At 43.9% G+C, this 22,231-nt stretch overlaps 1 protein-coding gene across 1 annotated transcript in view; it reads left to right on the forward strand.

The window, feature by feature from the left end:
• Positions 1-22,231, forward strand: part of LOC139382352 (glutamate receptor ionotropic, kainate 4-like) — a 233,458-nt gene that overhangs the window by 193,557 nt on the left and 17,670 nt on the right. Inside the window, exons 11-12 of the mRNA XM_071126326.1 lie at positions 14,878-15,081; positions 18,767-18,880. Of these exons, the coding sequence (XP_070982427.1) occupies positions 14,878-15,081; positions 18,767-18,880 (318 nt within the window). The remainder of the gene's footprint in view (positions 1-14,877; positions 15,082-18,766; positions 18,881-22,231) is intronic.

Consider the following 22,231-nt stretch of genomic DNA (forward strand, 5'->3'; position numbering starts at 1 on the left):
ACACAACCAATTTTCCGAATTTCTAGTCTCTCACCAATCGAGACTGCCACGCACACACACAAGGTTATACACTGATTATACCAAACATTAGGTACACCTTCCTAATATTGAGTCGCCCTCAGAACAGCCTCAATTCGTCAGGGCATGGACTCTACAAGGTGTCGAAAGCGTTCCACAGGGATGCTGGCCCATGTTGACTCCAATGCGTCTCCTAGTTGTGTCAAGTTGCTTGGATGTATTTTGGGTGGTGGACCATTCTTGATACACACGGGAAACTGTTGAGTGTGAAAAACCCGAAAATAAAAGAGAGCCGCACACTCTTGGAGCTCAGATGCAAAAATTTAATACCAACGTTTCGACAGCCAAGCTGTCTTCATCAGGGTATAAACATCAGGGTACAAATAAGTGTGAAAAACCCAGCAGTGTTGCCAGTGGCGATTTTAGCATGTAAATCTTGGTGGGGCAAAAAATAATAAACAAGTGGGATGCATGCCAGCAAAGCCACTACACAACACAACATTAAACAATACATTAAATGCACTATAATGGTGACAAACGGTGACCACAAACTGTTAGGGCCTACATAAATCTGTCCTAACAACAGTACCAACATCTTAACACTGCTATACCTGGCTATCAGCGGAGCATTTTCTGTCAGCGAAACATTTCATTCAGCCTCCTTTACGGTCTTAAAAAAGATAGCTGATATGGCTGACTTGCTGAAACAAATGTGATTTCTAATGACAATTGAGATGTACAGTACAAACTATGGCATAAGGGAGTTAAAAATCTGAACTATCGGTAGTCTAAACTGTGGCACAAATTGACTAAACTTTTTGTAAATTAATAGAGGCGTTTTCAGTCTGAGAGTCTCTCTTCTCTGGCACTAGAGTCCTGCATCAGGCAACAACAAAAAAAACTGTTGGTGGTCCTGTAGTTAAGAGAGAACTTGGGGAAATGACACTTTACATGTGGACTGATGATTTTCGAAAAATAGGCAGAATGGGCTTTTGGTTTCTCTCCCTCTAAAAACAGAAATATATAATTATAAATAACAAACTGGCTTTATTTACAAATTAGTAAGAATGTCTCACCCCGTGTTCAAGAATGGCCTTTTCCCCTTTATTCAGATTATAACCGCTCCCTTTCGGTTATTTGAAAAATAAATAATCTCCAAAATATCGTTATTTTTTTATTTAATCCACCAGAAAAGACAGAACAAATAATACAACAAATATTGTGGTTAAAAACACTTAATCAATTGGAACCTTTATCAAGTGGAAGGGGGAAAAAGTAAGGAACTTGTCTGTCAGCCCTGCATTAACTTCATATGGCTGCAGGGGCAGTATTGATTAGCTTGGATGAAAAGGTGCCCATTGTAAACAGCCAGCTCCTCAGTCTCAGTTGCTAATATATGCATATTATTAGTAGTATTGGATAGAAAACACTCTAAAGTTTCCAAAACTGTCAAAATATTGTCTGTGAGTATAGCAGAACTGATATTGCAGGCGAAACCCTGAGGAAAATCAAAACAGGAAGTGGCTTCTATTTTGAAAACGCCATGTTCCATAGCCTCCCTTTGCTTGATTTAAAGGGATATGAACCAGATTCCTTTTCCTATCGCTTCCTCAAGGTGTCAACAGTCTTCAGATATTGTTTCAGGCTTTTATTTTAAAAATGAGCCAGAACAATATCTTTGCGTCAAGTGGTCACATGAGTTTTGCTTGGGCAACAGAATTTGGACAGCCATTGTTTTCCCCTCTCCTACTGTGAAAGACATTTGCGGTTGATATATTATCGATTATATATTTTAAAAACAACCTGAGGATTGATTATAAAAAACATTTGACATGTTTCTGTGGACATAATGGAAACTATTTGGAATTTTCGTCTGCGTTGTCGTGACCGCTCTTTCCTGTGGATTTCTGAACATAACGCGACAAACAAACAGAGGTATTTTGGATATAAAAATCATCTTTATGGAACAAACGGAACATTTGTTGTGTAACTGGGAGTCTCGTTGAGGGAAAACATCCGAAGATCATCAAAGGTAAACTATTAATTTAATTGCTTTTCTGATTTTCATGACCGAGCTTCCTGATGCTAAGTGTACTTAATGTTTATCGTGCGATCGATAAACTTACACAAACGCTTGGATTGCTTTCGCTGTAAAGCTTAATTTCAAAATCTGATTAACAAAAGGCTAAGCTGTGTTTTCCTATATTGCACTTGTGATTTCATGAATATAAATATTTATATTAATATTTATTGTATGTAGCGCTATGCTATTCAGCGGTTGTTGATGACACTTATCCCGATAGGGGGATTGCAGCCATAAAAAGTTAAAAAACAAAAATTGGTTAAAGAAAATGGTGATTAATAAAAATATATACCCGTTTCATTTAAGTACCCCAAAAAATTACAGCTGTGACATATAGATTGCAAAATAGTTGGGAAGAGATTTTTGATGTACTGATTCCATGGCACATGGTTTATGAATTGACACACAACATGATGCCGGATTCAAAACTCTGAATTGTATTTAAATTATTATACAAAATTCTTGCAACCAATAAATTTGTATATATATGGGGGATACAACCTTCCCAGTTCTGCAGATTTTTTAAAGCTAGAAACCGCCTCTTAATGAGTTCTGATCTGTGAACCAACATTTATTATTATTATTGTTATTAACCCTGTATTAGAATTGTATAAAAGCCCCTTATATGCTGTGTTTTTATTTAGGGTAGTGATGAACAACTGGAGGCATTTTGAAAACATGTTTTCAAACACTTGTTTTTCACAAGGGCTATTTGCAGGACAATAGATACAATGTGGTCCCAAAAACACCTCTCTGACATAGGGTCCAGCAAATCTCTTGATGATGTCCTTGAATGTCTTGACAGCTTTGATCAATGCCTGGGCTTGAGCCTGCAGCACGCAAAGTTCTTTGTTTGTCAGACGAATCATTGAGTCGAAACTACAGAACAGTACAAAATAAGAAAGCACACATGGTTAATGTTCTGGGAAAAATGAAATATATAAATATAAAATGTCTTACAGAGCCTTTCCATAAGTCCACTCAAGTTTCTTCAATTGTTTTCTGACTGTGATGAGAGTGATATTGATGTTGTGCCCGTGATGCCAGCTGATTCCAGATTGCCTTTGCCAATTGCTCATCATCTTTAACCGTCAGTGAGTCGATGGCTTGAATAGTCTCGCTGGAAATGGAATACAATGTCAAAATGTGCAGCATACAGTAAAGACCAGCAGTCGATTTATTTAAGCATTATTTTCAGCATTATTAGGCCTACTTTAAAGTAGTGTAGCCTTCTGTACCTGTTCATTTTCCTGGGCATTCGCATTTGGTGTAGCACAGGCGAATAGCACTGTCCCTGACCATAATCCCCAAGTCTAACAGTATTTTACCGACATGTTTAATTATTCAAGGGTCCTTTCTCTTCTCTGTACTGGAGTTCTTTTAAGAATACAAAAGAGGCCATCCACCCTTGATGGGCTAGCAGCAGGACAATAGACTCTTACCGAGGGATGGATCCATAACAAATTACTATGGGAATAATAATCACTGAATGACAGAAATATTGGAATAAGGTAGCCTAATGAAGGCAACAAATTGTTGCTTACTGGAACACCCAAAGTCATCCAATTGTTATAATAGGATTTGGAGCAATAGCCTACCCGCGTGTGGTCAACTATTTCAGCACCATTTTGTGCTGCTCTGAGACAGGCATGGGGACTGGTCTTGATAAATCAATTAGATTTTTATTGTCACTGAATCTCCATTTGGGTATTGGTTAGCCTACAATTAGGGTGTGGAAATGTTGCTCTTCACTCGCAGTCACTTAGTAGCCTACTCCCGACCGGTCATGTTGTACAGCGCCATATTTTCCTAACGGAAACACTGAGGGTTAAATTTTTCCCTTTTCTTGGAATAAAAACACCATAATATTAATCAAATTAATTAAGCTACATTTCTTAAAATCAATCCCATATACTATGTTCTTACAAAAAAAAGGTTTTAAATTCTCTAGTACAGCCAATATTAAAAACAGTCAAAAAGCTTCTCAAAGATGCCCTCTGGTGGTCAAACTAGCACTAACTAGCCATTAATGGCAACAATGGCTGACACTTAAATAACATGCCATAGAATTCTGCGGCAGCCTGCAAGCTGTGCTTCAGTACGACGTAACTTTTGAAGGAAGAACCACTGTACTGTCCCCACGAGTGACAGAACACTGAGCTAATCATGGAGCAACTAGAGAACATTACCAACCTGCATTTACATTGTTTGCAAAAAATGTAGGGCTCAAAACAGGCTCTGCCCCACCTTTCCTGAATGACGGGTTGCCATTGAGTGTTGCGGTTCTAGATACACTAACCGGTGCGCCTGGCACCTACTACCATACCCCATTCAAAGGCTCTCAAATATTGTGTCTTGCGCATTCACCCTCTGAATGGCACACACACACACAATCCATGTCTCAATTGTCTCAAGGCTTAAAAATCCTTCTTTAACCTGTCTCCTCCCCTTCATCACCACTGATTGAAGTGGATTTAACAAGTGACATCAATAAGGACCTGCATTCATCTGGTCAGTCTATGTCATGGAAAGAGCATGTGTTCTGTTTTGTATACTCTCAGTGTATATTTGAGTTACCAGTTTGCTATAGGCTCAGGACCACATAATTGTATTTGCTGGATGATGGGGGGTATTGTGAGGGGGTTGTGACAGCTCCTTGAACTAGACCCAGGTCCAAATAATGTTTGTTTTCTTTCAAGTACTTTGTACGTTTGATTGAACCTGCCTGGGACTATGCCATTGGTTCCATTGTGCCAAGGAAACTCAATCAAGTGCAGTGAATACTATTCGAACTCAGGTATGACTTGATACACCTTCAAGATCGCAAATTTTCTCACTATCGTGTACAGTCGATTGTTTAAGTTTCTAGGCTCAGCTCGGGGTGATGTTTCCCCCTGGTACAGATATATGACCAGCTTTCTCTCCCCCAATCCTAATCTTAACAATTTTTTTAGAAAATGTACCTGGCATGGGTAGAGTAAGGTTCTAATTGTGTGGTGGGGGGTCATGGAAGACTGGGAATACTCAGCTGAAGTTATCTGCACCCAACCAGACTCCTGGCAATGGAAAAAAGGGAGCCTGTTTTTAGAGATACAGGAATTCTGCATTTCTTCATAGCTTGAAATTCAATATTTAATAGAATTGTCTGTGGTATATTACAAAAGGTAGATAAATTATTACAAACAGTGGTGAATTATGCAACATTAGGAGTTAGGCGTGTCAACACCACAAATACCCTGTCAAGCACATCCGTGGTGAGAGAGAATTAAAACTTGGACAACTGTGACTGACCCAAAATTAAGAAAAGCTTTGACAATGTACAGACTCGATGAGCATGGCCTTGCTATCGAGAGAGGCCACAGCAAAAATATTAAACCCAACCAAATCATGAAAAAACACAAATCTAATTACTTGGAAAGAATCAACAAAAATGGCACAAACTGGAATGTTATTTGGCCTTAAACAGAGAATACACTGTGACTGACCCCAAATTAGTTTTGACTATACACAGACTCAATGAGCAAGGCAATGCTATCGTGAGAGGCTGCCTTAGGCAGACCTGGCACTCAATTTTTATTTATTTGAACTAGAGTCAGTTAAGAACAAATGCTTATTTACAATGAGCAGTGTACAAAGCTAGAGCAGTGATGTTTTGGGGCTGTTGCTGGGCAACACAGACTTTCAACTCCCTGACCAGGGAAGAGTGGATTATCTGCCTTGTTCAGGGGCAGAATTACCCATTTTTACCTTGTCAGCTCAGGGATTAGATCCAGCAACCTTTCGGTTACTGGCCCAGTGCTCTAACCACTAGGCTACCTGCCGGCTACCTATTTTCCCTCAGGAGAAGACCGGCTATGTGCCCACTACACATTAATGAGCTCAAACCGAGCTGCACTTCCTAACCTCCTGCCAAACCTCCATATATATATATATATATATATATATATACAGTGGGGCAAAAAAGTATTTAGTCAGCCACCAATTGTGCAAGTTCTCCCACTTAAAAAGATGAGAGAGGCCTGTAATTTTCATCATAGGTACACTTCAACTATGACAGACAAAATGAGAAAGAAAATCACATTGTAGGATTTTTAATGAATTTATTTCCAAATTTGGTGGAAAATAAGTATTTGGTCAATAACAAAAGTTTATCTCAATACTTTGTCATTGCCAACAAAGGGTATATAACAGAGGTCAAACGTTTTCTGTAAGTCTTCACAAGGTTTTCACACACTGTTGCTGGTATTTTGGCCCATTCCTCCATGCAGATCTCCTCTAGAGCAGTGATGTTTTGGGGCTGTTGCTGGGCAACACAGACTTTCAACTCCATCCAAAGATTTTTTATGGGGTTGAGATCTGGAGACTGGCTTCTTACGAAGCCACTCCTTCGTTGCCCGGGCAGTGTGTTTGGGATCATTGTCATGCTGAAAGACCCAACCACCTTTCATCTTCAATGCCCTTGCTGATGGAAGGAGGTTTTCACTCAAAATCCCACGATACTTGGCCCCATTCATTCACGGATCAGTCGTCCTGGTCCCTTTGCAGAAAAACAGCCCCAAAGCATGATGTTTCCACCCCCATGCTTCACAGTAGTTATGGTGTTCTTTGGATGCAACTCAGCATTCTTTGTCCTCCAAACACGACGAGTTGAGTTTTTACTAAAAAGTTATATTTTTGGTTTCATCTGACCATATGACATTCTCCCAATCTTCTTCTGGATCTCTAGCAAACTTCAGACGGGCCTGGACATGTACTGGCTTAATTAAGCAGGGGGACACGTCTGGCACTGCAGGATTTGAGTCCCTGGCGGCGTAGTGTGTTACTGATGGTAGGCTTTGTTACTTTGGTCCCAGCTCTCTGCAGGTCATTCACTAGGTCCCCCCGTGTGGTTCTGGGATTTTTGCTCACCGTTTATTGACCCCACGGGGTGAGATCTTGCGTGGAGCCCCAGATCGAGGGAGATTATCAGTGGTCTTGTATGCCTTCCATTTTCTAATAATTGCTCCCACAATTGATTTCTTCAATCCAAGCTGCTTACCTATTGCAGATTCAGTCTTCCCAGCCTGGTGCAGGTCTACAATTTTGTTTATGGTATCCTTTGACAGCTCTTTGGTCTTGGCCATAGTGGAGTTTGGAGTGTGACTGTTTGAGGTTGTGGACAGGTGTCTTTTATACTGATAACAAGTTCAAACAGGTGCCATTAATACAGGTAACGAGTGGAGGACAGAGGAGCCTCTTAAAGAAGAAGTTACAGGTCTGTGAGAGCCAGAAATATTGCTTGTTCGTAGGTGACCAAATACTTATTTTCCTCCATAATTTGCAAATTCATAAAAAATCCTACAATGTGATTTTCTGGATTTTTTTTCTCATTTTGTCTGTCATAGTTGAAGTGATGAAAATTACAGTTCTCTCTCATCTTTTTAAGTAGGAGAACTTGCACAATTGGTGGCTGACTAAATACTTTTTTGCCCCACTGTATATATTAGGTGAAACACCACTGTTTGCCACCACAACAGCAAGACGTGACCTATTGCCACAAGAAAAGGGCAACCAGTGGAGCACAAACACCATTGTAAATACAACCTATATTTTACCGATTTATTTTCCCTTTCGTACTTCAACTATTTGCGCTTTGCTACAACACTTTACAGAGCCAATAGTATATATTATTTAAAATAATGTGAGTGAGTTTAATGCTAACTGTTCGTTTCTGATCGTTTATTTCCCTTGGAGAGATAGAGAGAGAGACCCCCCCCCCCCCCCACACACACACATTATTGATTAATGTCAGGGTTTTACTACCATGATTGATGGGCCAGCTCTTAATTAAAATGCTCTGCAGTTTTCTTTAATCATTTTTTTTTATTAAACTTTTATTTATACAGGGTGGGTCACCATTGAGACCGGGGTTTAATTTACAAGGGAGCCCTACGAACATGAATGTATATGCAATACAATTTAATACAACATCATGTAAATTAACAATATCAGTACAATAAATACAACAATATATATCCAGACAAACACAACTCTCTCATATCACCTCCCTAAAGTGATATGTCTAAACTGTCCAATGGAGACCAGCCAGTCCAACTTCAAGGTGACCTGAAAGGCTATTCCATGAGCTGGGGCATAAAAACTAAAAGCATTTTTTCCCCAGCTCAGTGGAGACCCACGGTACCTCCAGAACCATCCAATCCAGAGAGTGGGTCTGAGAATAGCTTGATCTCCAATCAATACATGAGCTGAAGTAGTTAACCGGGTCACCAACCGAGGATGTTCTTCCCCACCTCTACAGAGTCTCCTAATAATGGGGGCTATTGGGGAGATAAATATAGAATTACTTTGCCTCTGTTTCACACTCGTCAATCAACGAGGGAGAGCTAGCCGAGAAATGATGGGCCACGTTTAATTAAGCGGAGAGGCCCACTCCTCTCTGACGCCGGGGGTGTTGAGACCTATTAATTGAATCCAGAATGTTTGTTTATTCGTTTCCAAGCTCTCTCTCTTGAACCCCCGCCGTGTAATATAAAACTGGCCCGTGAAATACTACTCCTTAATAAGCCCTAGTTTGGGAGGATAAAGGGAAAGCGTCGGTCCGGCTGCAATGGTAGAGCGCTTCTACCACCAGGCTGCTGCGAGCGATGACATCATTTGCATTTATATTGTGCCTTCCCGCGTGGCACCGCATAACCACAGCAGAGGTGTCAACTCGAGGGCAAGGAAGGTAACATGTGTGGCTGTTTAATAAGTTAATGAATGGAGAGGATTTGCATTTATAGAGTGTCACTGTGCTCTGACTCAGGGCCTTGAAAGGCCCCTTTCGTTCTCTCTGTCTGTACTCTTCTTCTTTATCATGCAGTCCAGGAGCTCTCCTGCATGCATACGTTCAATGCTTCCGCCGCTCTCTCCCTCCATCTACTACTGATGAGTACGTCAACTAAAAGGAACAATTATAATGTGCTCTGATTCAGTGACCTCAGATATGATGCAAAGAAGGCTAGGAAAACACCTCATTCTATTAGCCCTATTCTCTGACCAGTTTAGCATGAAGTGGTGCGTGCATGGAAAACTCCAGCGAGATGGAATGGGGGAGAGGCCATATAAGATGAATCAAGTGTAAAGGAAACCTGTCAGATAGTACCACAGGTAGAGTAACTGTTGTTGCCATGGTGACAAGATTGTCGGTGGCAGTGCGATGTGTCGTCCTCTTTGAGGTCTCCGGTTTTCCACTTTATGTCGTAATGGAGGAACGCCACTTCGTACTGGGAAAGGAATTCATCTCCCGGTCAACAGTCAACACAAACGCCATCCCAATAGGAGTATGACAGAGCTATTTCACGGTTTGCCTTATGTTCCATCTATATTTCTCTATATCAGACAGTATGTTTTTTTCTCTCTCGACTTAAGTATAAAGCTCACTACAAACCCGGGTTTGATCCCGAGCTGTGTCGTAGCTGGCCGCGACCCGGAGACCCATGAGAAGGCGCACAATTGGCCCAGCGTCGTCCGGGTTAGGGGAGGGTTTGGCCAGCTGGGATGTCCTTGTCCCATCGCGCTCTAATGGGCTGGGCGCATGCACACTGACTTCGGTCGCCAGCTGTTCAGTGTTTCCTCCAACACATTGGTGCGGCTAGCTTCCAGGTTAAGCAAGCAGTGTGTCAAGAAGCAGTGTGGCTTGGCAGGGTCGTGTTTCGGAGGACGCATGGTTCTCGACCTTCGCCTCTCCCGAGTCTGTACGACAGTTGTAGCGATGGGGCAACCAATTGGATATCACAAAATTGGGGAGAAAAAGGGGTTAAAAAATACCCCAATTTGTGCCATCCGTAAGAAACCTGCAAACAGACCATATATTGTGTCCCATACAGGTTATAGAAAAGAGAGGAAGCTCTGAACTCTCCATTCAGAACCCAGTCCTACCTACAGTGCCTTGCGAAAGTATTCGCCCCCCTTGAACTTTGCGACCTTTTGCCACATTTCAGGCTTCAAACATAAAGATATAAAACTGTATTTTTTTGTGAAGAATCAACAACAAGTGGGACACAATCATGAAGTGAAACGACATTTATTGGATATTTCAAGCTTTTTTAACAATTCAAAAACTGAGAAATTGGGCGTGCAAAATTATTCAGCACCTTTACTTTCAGTGCAGCAAACTCTCTCCAGAAGTTCAGTGAGGATCTCTGAATGATCCAATGTTGACCTAAATGACTAATGATGATAAATACAATCCACCTGTGTATAATCAAGTCTGCACTGTGATAGTCTCAGAGGTCCGTCAAAAGCGCAGAGAGCATCATGAAGAACAAGGAACACACCAGGCAGGTCCGAGATACTGTTGTGAAGAAGTTTAAAGCCGGATTTGGATACAAAAAGATTTCCCAAGCTTTAAACATCCCAATGAGCACTGTGCAAGCGATAATATTGAAATGGAAGGAGTATCAGACCTCTGCAAATCTACCAAGACCTGGCCGTCCCTCTAAACTTTCAGCTCATACAAGGAGAAGACTGATCAGAGATGCAGCCAAGAGGCCCATGATCACTCTGGATGAACTGCAGAGATCTACAGCTGAGGTGGGAGACTCTGTCCATAGGACAACAATCAGTCGTATATTGCACAAATCTGGCCTTTATGGAAGAGTGGCAAGAAGAAAGCCATTTCTTAAAGATATCCATAAAAAGTGTCGTTTAAAGTTTGCCACAAGCCACCTGGGAGACACACCAAACATGTGGAAGAAGGTGCTCTGGTCAGATGAAACCAAAATTGAACTTTTTGGCAACAATGCAAAACGTTATGTTTGGCGTAAAAGCAACACAGCTGAACACACCATCCCCACTGTCAAACATGGTGGTGGCAGCATCATGGTTTGGGCCTGCTTTTCTTCAGCAGGGACAGGGAAGATGGTTAAAATTGATGGGAAGATGGATGGAGCCAAATACAGGACCATTCTGGAAGAAAACCTGATGGAGTCTGCAAAAGACCTGAGACTGGGACGGAGATTTGTCTTCCAACAAGACAATGATCCAAAACATAAAGCAAAATCTACAATGGAATGGTTCAAAAATAAACATATCCAGGTGTTAGAATGGCCAAGTCAAAGTCCAGACCTGAATCCAATCGAGAATCTGTGGAAAGAACTGAAAACTGCTGTTCACAAATGCTCTCCATCCAACCTCACTGAGCTCGAGCTGTTTTGCAAGGAGGAATGGGAAAAAATTTCAGTCTCTCGATGTGCAAAACTGATAGAGACATACCCCAAGCGACTTACAGCTGTAATCGCAGCAAAAGGTGGCGCTACAAAGTATTAACTTAATGGGGCTGAATAATTTTGCACGCCCAATTTTTCAGTTTTTGATTTGTTAAAAAGTTTGAAATATCCAATAAATGTCGTTCCACTTCATGATTGTGTCCCACTTGTTGTTGATTCTTCACAAAAAAAATACAGTTTTATATCTTTATGTTTGAAGCCTGAAATGTGGCAAAAGGTCGCAAAGTTCAAGAGGGCCGAATACTTTCGCAAGGCACTGTACTTACAGGTTATGTAAAATGTGCTTTTTTAGCATTTCCTCAAGGAGAAAGTCCCCCACTTCTATGTCAAAGATAATAAAACAAAAACACTTTATTAAATACTACAGTAATGTCTGCAAAAACACTACAGTAAATACTACAGTATACTACAGTCTGCAAAAAAACTACAGTAAATGATACAGTATACTGTACTACAGTCCGCAAAAACACTACAGTAAATACTACAGTATACTACAGTCTGCAAAAACACTACAGTAAATGATACAGTATACTGTACTACAGTCCGCAAAAACACTACAGTAAATGATACAGTATACTGTACTACAGTCCGCAAAAACACTACAGTAAATACTACAGTATACTAAAGTCTGCAAAAACACGACAGTAATTACTATTGTTATGTGGCAGACCAGGGGGTTTGATTAAAACGTTTACACTGATCAGACAAGGACACAAGTGTGATAGCTCAGTGTGATAGGTGTTTATTAAAACAAAGAAAAATAAAAGAATAGGTCTCCTCCAGGTTACCGTCTTCTGGGTTCCGGGGTATTGCTGTCTCCTTTGGGGGATTCTATTTATTTTTTTGCTGACCGTGAGGAAGACTATACGGAAGGAACCTCTCTCCATGAGAAAAACCCCTCTGTGCTACCCTTCTGGTAGCTTTATGGGACTCGTACGGTTGGTGAGCAATCAGCCCCTTGATTACTCACCAGTCTCAATCAGTCCCAATTCGTCCTGGCAAGGAGGGCCCGTCTAGACCTGGCACGTCCAGCAGAGAGAGCCATCGCCACATGATGTAGACTCCGTCTGTCACCAGGCCTCGACGAGTTTCCCCCTGGTGGCTAGTCTGTAGTACGCCACACTATATACTACTCTTTTTTTACTACCGTATTTATACTATAGTAAATGGTAAATACTACAGTATACTACAGTATTCAGTCCGTAAAAACACCACAGTGAATTGTCATGACTTACTTTCATTAATCTGATAATTGTTATTTATTTAATCAACTAACTATGTTTAATTGTTACCCGATTAAATTAATCATGTAACAATTAACTCATTAGGATTTTGGGCACCACTGAAGAGGTTGTTTAAAGAGTTACCATCTCCTGAATTAAACTCTAGAATAAATAAATTACATCAATAGTCATCTTATTAATCATTACCTCTTATCATATCATCATTCTGAACAGTCATAACCTCATGCATCTGCAAAAGCCCAAGCCGTACTCATGATTCAGCACTCCACAAATAGGTTTAAATATTTATTTATTAGCTAACTAAATAATAACACAGAATAAACATATACCCTTTACATGAGACAAAGGTCCCTAGTGGACTGACACAATATGACGGCTTGTTACAACAGAGATGGGGAGCAAGAGAGAGAAAAATACACTTATCGTCAATATATTTCAGAACTATTCTCACAGTAATCATATAGTTTGCACACAAACCGTCATGTATTTACATGTATTTACCTGTGAGTGCCTTATTTCGACGTTTATCTCTATCAGAACCAGCCCTCCTTAGGAAGGTTGTTGGTGTTTCAGCGGCAAGCTGTATGTCTCTGATTGTCCGAAAAGGGTTTCCCCTTTCCCATCTTGTACTGTTATTCACTCTGGAAGATAGCTAGCCAGCCGTGTCGACAGTTTCCATTAGTGATGAGCGTAGTAGGATAGTCTCACTTAGATTTTCTAGATATTAGAGTGAAGACAGCTAATCAGCTGTCTCAGTTATTGGCTGAGAGGGGAGCTTGTTTTCCCCCTCGTGTTGGTATTCAGGATTCTGACCACAATGGACATGAGCTGCAGCTCGCCGTCTCTCTGCTCTAAAGGAAGGTGAGTTTATTTCTTCACCTCGTGTTGAGGTTCAAAGTTCCAACCCTATCAAACATGTAGCTCCCGCCTCACGTTTCCTGGTCTCTGAGATTCAGCATTTAAACCACTTTAGACGTGGGCTGCAACTCCCCATCTTTCCTGGTCTAAAATGTTAACTGTCAGCCAGTCCTTTTAAGCACTCTGGTCGAAAAGGACAGTTCCATCAGGCTGACACGCTCTTCTCAATAGGGGCGTGGCTACTTACCGTGCAAAAGATATGATTGCAAGTTATCTATTATGCCTCTTAAAAGCACATTCCTATCTTCACAAAAATACTTTCATAATTTTTAAATTTTATATGAACGTATTGGATGGAAACTTGATAGATAAAGGGGATATACTTTCCAAGTTACAGTATTTCGTCCATACAATTTTTTATGACGTCACAAAATGAAAACCAATATAACTTTCGTTTTCTATAGCTCCCCTCTGACCATTCCCCACATTCTTATGTTAGAATTATTGTTCCAGTATTCACGTTTGACCGTGTTAAAGTTTTGGCGGGAAACAGCATGTTAACAAAGGACATTCCTTTCGCCAATACTTTCGCCAATTTATGACAGGGTGTGTGTGAGGTGTCAAAACCCCCACACCAGCTCCCTCCTCCCCTCTTCTGTCAGTGAGAGAAGGTCTGGTTATTGTCAACCATTGCCAAGCTGAATCTGACCCATTGTGATCCTCACAGGACAGCATTCGAGATTTGATACATGCTTTATTAAAGCATTCTTCAAAAACAGTAGCCACATTTAGTCTTTTAGCTAAGGTGGCTTGGCGTAGGATGTGAACCCCTTTTTATGCTGCCCAAAGATTGGTTGATAAATCTCTCTTAACCCCCCAAATTTAAATCATTGAGCTGCTTGCTCAACATTATGAAAAAATGTATCATAAATTAGGAACAAACTTTAAGAAAGAGCGAGTTTTAAAACAGTCTGTGGTGCCAGACAGAGACAGGACAGTAGCAGGTGCCTGAGTGCTTTTGTTCCCATGTCAAGTACGGTGGTGAAGTTAATTGTTGCCTTGATATATTCTTATTGGCTCCTCTTTAAAACAAATTACCTCTGGTGAGATAGTGTCTACTGTCTAGACATACAATATGCTAATTTCAACTTGACCTCAAAAAAGGGTAAGTTGTCAAGGTTGAGATGATGTTATGCTACACTAGGTTATGCTGTACTATATACTATGATATGTTTATTGTTGTGAATTCGGGGGGAAACTCCAACCGGGACTCAAACTCAGATCCAGTGACAGTCAAGCCAACACCTTAACCGTTACGCTAAGAGGTCCGAGGTCGCTAAGTGTTTGGTCGTCACATTATCATGGTATTCTACATGTGCTCTGCTACATCTGTGTCCATTCGCAGGAGAACCCTTACGTGATGCTACGACCGAACCACCAGGAGATGGAAGGGAATGAGCGCTATGAGGGCTTCTGTGTGGACATGCTGAAGGAGCTGGCGGACATCTTGAAGTTCAAGTACTGTATCAATCTGGTGGGGGACGGGGTGTACGGGGTATCTGGGACCAACGGTACCTGGACGGGCATGGTGGGAGAGCTCATCTCACGGGTAAGGGCAACAGCTTCCTGTAGTAAACATGATTTTTTTTGACTATATGACTTGACCAGGAAAAACTCTGGGCACTTCCATCGCCACCCATCTACCTACCATTTACCCCCTTCTACCACTTCACAGCATAATGCCACTCGAACTATAGACTAATTCATCAACCCTTTAATCAAATGTTATTCATGAATTTACAGCCATTACTGCCAAATCACCCCTAACAAACCAATAACATCCTACAAACATCCAGTGGCCCTCTCAAGCACAGGTTATACAACTGATTTGACACCGTGGATGTGATACAACTAATACTGTATGTTCATGATACAATGGAGAGTTTGTCATCACAGAAATGTGTCCACAACCATTGTGCGCTGTCGCCACAATGCTTGTGTACTTATTTTTGACAGAAAAGCTCTCTGTTGTATTACAACTGTTATGCCAAATACATGGCATGAGTTGTATAACTTTAGTGTGTATGGGGCCTATATGTGGATATTATGTGTGCAGGCATAGTGTGTCTCCGTAGACTCCAGGGTCAAAATATTTAATCTGATATGTGATAGGCTGAGTGTCTCGTAGTAAAACATGTCCCCAGTGATGTGATCCAGAAAAGTAGTGCCCAAAGCTATTGATTGATGTTTTCACATTGAGAGCATCCTATAGTAAGGGGATGTAACCTTGCAGAGATGTGAGGATGATGATGAGGAGGAGGAGAAAATATAAAAGATGGAGGAGGAGGAAGAGGAAGAGAACAAGGATGTACAGGAGGTGCAGAGCTGTTAATTAGTCCAGATAATGCCTGAAACAGATGACACAGAGTCTTGGGTCTGCATCCCAAACGGCGCCCAATTCCCTTTATAGTGCACTACTTTTGACCATGGTGCCATTTGGGATGCAACCATGGCTGTGTTCTGTTCACCCTTCGAACTCGGATACAGCTCATCTGTCCTAATGAATCTCAATTAGCCCCAGTCACCCTTGAGCAAACACTCACAACACAGACATGTCTTTAAAAGGGCCCAGCTAACCAGTCTGCTAAACCATCTGAACCATTTTGTTTGTGAATGAAAGGTCTATATTGCTGGTCTTAGAGTGTGGTCGCACTGACCAGTGTTTTTTGTAGATGTTCACGCAGACCGGGGATAGAGTGGAAGGGTTGAGGAGGTGGTGAGGGAGCCCTTAATAAGTTATGTGTCTTAATTCGCTATAGGCTAATGGAAGGCAAAGCCATTAAGGAAATGAAAGGAATGCCTACTCGTATTATTGTCTCCATTTGTCCCCCTGCAAGTTGGTTCTGATTTGGGGACCTTGAGGAGGTCTCAACTTGGTCTAATTGCGCCTTACTGCATTGTGCAGACTACAGAGTAGCTGCTACAGAGTACCAAGGAATGTCGGGGAGGGGGAAGGTCGAGGGGAGACAGCGCAGGATGGTGTGGGCTCACTGAGTCCCTGCCTCTGAGCTCCACTCTGGAAAGACCCCCAGACTGGAAAGGAGAGGGTTAGTGGATGACTGGGTTATAGATGGCGGGGTTAGAAGAGGAGGAGGAGAAGAAGGAAGAGAGATTGTACTGTAGCTAGCCTATAGCGGCTGACTGAATTAACACAGAAAAGTAGAGCGAACGCTGAGAGAAGAGAATGTATGGACAAGCTTTCCACAGGCTTCATTTGCAAGCTGGGGACGGGGGCTTTACTTTAAGTAGCCATAGAGACGGAGGCAAAGTCCTACTGGGAAGATGAAATGCCACGTACAGTGGGGAACCTCTAACTCAATGCATTATTCAGCAGCCGTAGGGACGGCTTTGATTTTCTTTTCCTATCTCGCTTTTTTCCAGGGCACCATCTTATGTTTGAGCGAAAGTGGAAACAAGTGTGGTGGCATGGGGAAAGAATACAACGATGCATTATTTAAAAGCTGACTTTATACCGTGTGCTTTCTCTCTCTCTCCACACACTTTTCAATAGCTGTTAGCTTCCAGTAATCAATATTAATATTCAATAGGTGCATTAATATGGAGTAACTTCTTTCTTTTGTTGAGTTTTTTTGCCGAGATACTTTATGTTGTTGCTGGGGGTTGGCTAAATGCTTGGTTTTGCGCGTTCATTCAGAGTTGTTGTCGGTGAAAACACTGTAAAACGACCACTAAAAAGCCTTCCAGAACTTTTTCGCCATTGTGTTAGTACCTGGAGCTCTGTTTTTGCTGTTCAAGTTATTCTGGACAGGATTGGTCAACTCCTCCAGGGACCTGTACTCAAACAGAGTGAAGCTCGTGTGAAAAGCCACCACTTCTCTCTCTCTCTCTCTCTCTCTCTCTCTCTCTCTCTCTCGTTCTGTCTCTCTCTCTCTTTCTCGTTCTGTCTCTCTTTCTCTCTCTCTCTCTCTATTTCTCGTTCTGTCACTCTCTCTCTCTCTCTTTCTTGTTCTGTCTCTCTTTCTCTCTCTCTCTCTCTCTCTTTCTCGTTTTGTCACTCTCTCTCTCTCTCTTTCTCGTTCTGTCTCTCTCTCTCTCTCTCTCTCTCTCTCTCTCTCTCTCTCTCTCTCTCTCTCTCTCTTCTGTCTCGTTCTGTCTCTCTCTCTCTCTCTCTCTCTCTCTCTCTCTCTCTCTCTCTCTCTCTCTCTCTGTTCTCAACTGCTGCTCTCAGATCAAGGCAAAGGCATATGATAGCCAGAGTCCCTCATAGGTCCACCTACAGTGAAAGGTGTATGATACCCACCTGACAGGGTACATTACCACATAACAAGACCCAGGGCTAGCCTTGACGCTAAAACCTTCTGCTTGTCTCTCTACAAATTATCTCTGCCTACAGCTATACTCCAGTACTGTTTATATACTGTATCTCAAAGTTCTTCTTCTTGATTGGTCCAAAGTTGTTTGCTAGGCAATTTTATTTAGTGTGTCAACGTGCACTGTGCCAATGATGGCATGGCCCTAACTGATGATGGGTGTGCTATCAGATCAAAATATTTCCACTGATTCTTTTGAACAGGGCCTTCTAGCCAAGTTAACAGGGGGATACTCACTTGGAGCGACACTGTAAGCAGGCAGGCTCTCCTCTCATTTAGAGTTGAGCTCTGACAATCCTCTTATTTTCCAACTGCAAAGGACAAAGAGCAGCGAAGGGTTGCACTGGGTCCTGGGGAGATGAAAATCTCTTGCAGATGCACTTTGCAGTGTCGGATGAATACTGGGATCGAGCAGCCACCTTCACAGCCCTACCATGCCGAGTAGCACTGGCTGGCTGGCTGGCTCAGCCTAGCTGGCTAACTGGCTGCTGTGTCAAGTGATTTGTCATAACAATCTGCTCTTCGCCAGCTTGAAAAAGACATTGGCACCCTATTCCCTATATAGTGCACTGGATCCTGCTCAGAAGTAGTGCACTACATAGTGAATAGGGTTTCATTTGGGATGTATCCCCCCCCCCCCTCTGTTCTACACTCTGTTCTCCCTGGTGCCCTGCATGAGTCAGGTTTCAGACACAAAGCCAATGATGCTACACACTGCTGGCAGACTAGGCGTCACGGACAACAATGGCAGCACAGTAGGAGTGGAATTACACCAGTAGCCTACTTACTATTTCATTTAACTTTCCATGCATTTTCCACCACCACAACCCAACCTTTGTTACTGTAGATGTACCTATCTGTGCATATCTGAATGGGTGGTGTGTGTGTGCGTGTCTATTCCAGAAAGCGGACCTGGCCGTAGCGGGGCTCACCATCACCGCAGAGAGGGAGAAGGTTATCGATTTCTCCAAGCCTTTTATGACTCTGGGAATCAGCATCATGTACCGTGTGCACTTGGTAAGACTAACCTCTGACCTCTCTGACCCCTACAAAACAACCTGGCTGACCCCTGAACCCTACAAACAGCTAGCGACCAATCATCAGCCTCTGTCTGGGAGCCCGTTCAGCTCCTTCTCCTCCTCCCACTACATCCCTCTCCTCTCTCTACCTCTGCCAGAGTAACAGATGGTGTGCTCTGCTCCGTGATATGCGGGTGTGAATCGACCTGATAAATGAACTTCTTTCATTCCCATTCCCACTTCTTCTCTGTTTGTGACTGGGATCTAATTCGCACCAATAATAGCCCTGACCCCTGCGCATAGAACAAGACCCAGGCAACAGTTGTGGAAATTCAATACGATTGTCTCTGTGTTTTAACACCAGCCAACCATTAATCAAAGGCCTTCCCCCAAACCTAAGCTGACACACTGGTCTCTCCGCTGGCCACCGGCCGGATGGAGCCGCTTTGGACCCCTTTCCTTGGTGCTAATAGGTGCAGCTGCCAGGAGAAAGGCTCCATTGGACCAACAGTTGGTTGAATGAATCGATAGCAGCAGGTGCAGTGTTAAGTGGGCTGCCATATCACCTCTGCGGCAGGCTGCTACTGCTACTGCTGACGCGTTGGAACGTGCTCATTGGTGTGTTCCTGCGAGCGGACGCGGCGTGGAGGAGGAAAGGAGAAGCCCGCACACATTGCAGCTCAATATTGACACACACACTCCCACTGTCCTAACCAGGCGGGCACAGACAAGAGGGACAGGGAGGGGGAAGGATAGAGGGATGGGATGAAGAGCATGCGTAAGGTAACTGGCAGAGAGAGATGTGGAGCCTCGACCGCTTAAGGTCAGGAGTGAAGGGCGGAAGAAACTAACTACAAAGAGTGAGAGTCTGCTGCACTGATTTCACTCTTGACTCTCTGTCTATCTGTCTGGAGTCTTTACACAGTACCTGTCCCTGGTGTCTCCTTCTCTCTTCATCTCTCTACCCAGGACTCACTCCCTCCCAGCGCCCCTTGGCAATCTCTTAGGTCTCCACAGGATCCAGCGCCACCATTCAATATTAGAATTTCTGTGACTGCACTTGTTTAGGTTTAATCCACTAGCTATTGATTTCTGATGCTGTGATTTCTACAAGGGCCCCGCTACTTATTTCAGACTTTAATTGAAATTCTCAGCCTGGTCAATAACAATGGAAAATGGAGAAAAATAGAGAAGCCCTTTGAGGTTTAATTACCTGCTGCATGGCTGTAGAATTGGCCTAATACCAGGGCCGGATTACCGAATGTGTAACGAGTTTCGTCTTCATACGAAGGAGAGTCGGACCAAAATGCAGCGTGTGGTTTACGATCCATGTTTATTAATAATACGAAACACGAATCTCCAATACAATACTACAAAACACAACGTAACGAAACCCTAACAGCCTATCTGGTGAAAAACACATAGACAGGAACAATCACCCACAAACACACAGTGAAACCCAGGCTACCTAAATATGGTTCCCAATCAGAGACAATGACGAACACCTGCCTCTGATTGAGAACCATATCAGGCCGAACATAGAACTGGACAAACTAGACATGTAACATAGAATGCCCACTCAGATCACACCCTGACCAACCAAAACATAGAAAATACAAAGTAAACTATGGTCAGGGCGTGACAGTACCCCCCCCCCCCCAAGGTGCGGACTCCGGCCGCAAAACCTGAACCTATAGGGGAGGGTCTGGGTGGGCATCTGTCCGCGGTGGCGGCTCTGGCGCTGGACGTGGACCCCACTCCATGACAGTTTTAATCCCCCTCCTAAACGTCCCTAAATAGGTTACCCACCACAATGATAACATGGGACAGAGGGACAGCTCGGGACAGAGGTAACTCGGGACAGATAGGTAGCTCAGCACTGAGAGGAAGCTCAGCACTGAGAAGAAGCTCAGCACTGAGAGGAAGCCCAGGCAGGTAGTAGAAACTACCAGAACCTGGCTGGCTGGCGGTTTCAGCAGATCCTGGTCGACTAGCAGATCTGGGAGAATCTGGTCGACTGGCGGATCTGGGAGAATCTGGTCGACTGGCGGATCTGGGAGAATCTGGTCGACTGGCGGATCTGGGAGAATCTGGTCGACTGGCGGATCTGGGAGAATCTGGTCGACTGGCGGATCTGGGAGAATCTGGTCGACTGGCAGATCTGGGAGAATCTGGACAACTGGCAGATCTGAGAGAGTCTGGACGACTGGCAGATCTGGAAGAGTCTGGTCGACTGGCAGATCTGGAAGAGTCTGGTCGACTGGCAGATCTGGAAGAGTCTGGTCGACTGGCAGATCTGGAAGAGTCTGGACGACTGGCAGATCTGGAAGAGTCTGGACGACTGGCAGATCTGGAAGAGTCTGGACGACTGGCAGATCTGGAAGAGTCTGGACGACTGGCAGATCTGGAAGAGTCTGGACGACTGGCCGATCTGGAAGAGTCTGGTCGACTGGCAGCTCTGTCTGCTCCATGCTGACTGGCTGCTCCATGCTGACTGGCAGCTCTGGCTGCTCCATGCTGACCGGCTGCTCCATGCTGACTGGCAGCTCTGGCTGCTCCATGCTGACTGGCTGCTCTGGCTGCTCCATGCTGACTGGCTGCTCTGGCTGCTCCATGCTGACTGGCTGCTCCATGCTGACTGGCTGCTCCATGCTGACTGGCGGCCCTGGCTGCTCCATGCTGACTGGCGGCCCTGGCTGCTCCATGCTGACTGGCGGCCCTGGCTGCTCCATGCTGACTGGCGGCCCTGGCTGCTCCATGCTAACTGGCAGCTCTGGCGGCTCCTTGCAGACTGGCAGCTCTGGCGGCTCCTTGCAGACTGGCAGCTTTGGCGGCATCCTGCAGACAGGCAGCTCTGGCGGCTCCTTGCAGACTGGCAGCTCCATGCAGACTGGCAGCTCTATGCAGACTGGCAGCTCCATGCAGACTGGCAGCTCCTTGCAGACTGGCAGCTCCTTGCTAACTGGCAGCTCTAAGCTAACTGGCAGCTCTATGCTAACTGGCAGCTCTGAACAGGCGGAAGACTCCGGCAGCGCTGTAGAGGCGGAAAGCTCTGACAGCGCTAAACAGGCGGGAGACTCCGACAGCGCTGGAGAGAAGGAGGGCTCCGACAGCGCTGGACAGGCGAGGCGCACTGTAGGCCTGATGCGTGGTACTGGCACTGGTGGTACTGGGCCAAGGACACGCACAGGAAGCCTGGTGCGGGGAGCTGCTACCGGAGGGCTGGGGTGTGGAGGTGGTACTGGAAAAACCGGACCGTGCAGGCGCACTGGAGCTCTTGAGCACCGAGCCTGCCCAACCTTACCTGGTTGAATGCTCACTGTCGCCCTGCCAGTGCGGCGAGGTGGAA

The sequence above is a fragment of the Oncorhynchus clarkii genome, chromosome 24 (genome assembly GCF_045791955.1).
Source record: "Oncorhynchus clarkii lewisi isolate Uvic-CL-2024 chromosome 24, UVic_Ocla_1.0, whole genome shotgun sequence".
Lineage (NCBI taxonomy): Eukaryota > Metazoa > Chordata > Actinopteri > Salmoniformes > Salmonidae > Oncorhynchus > Oncorhynchus clarkii.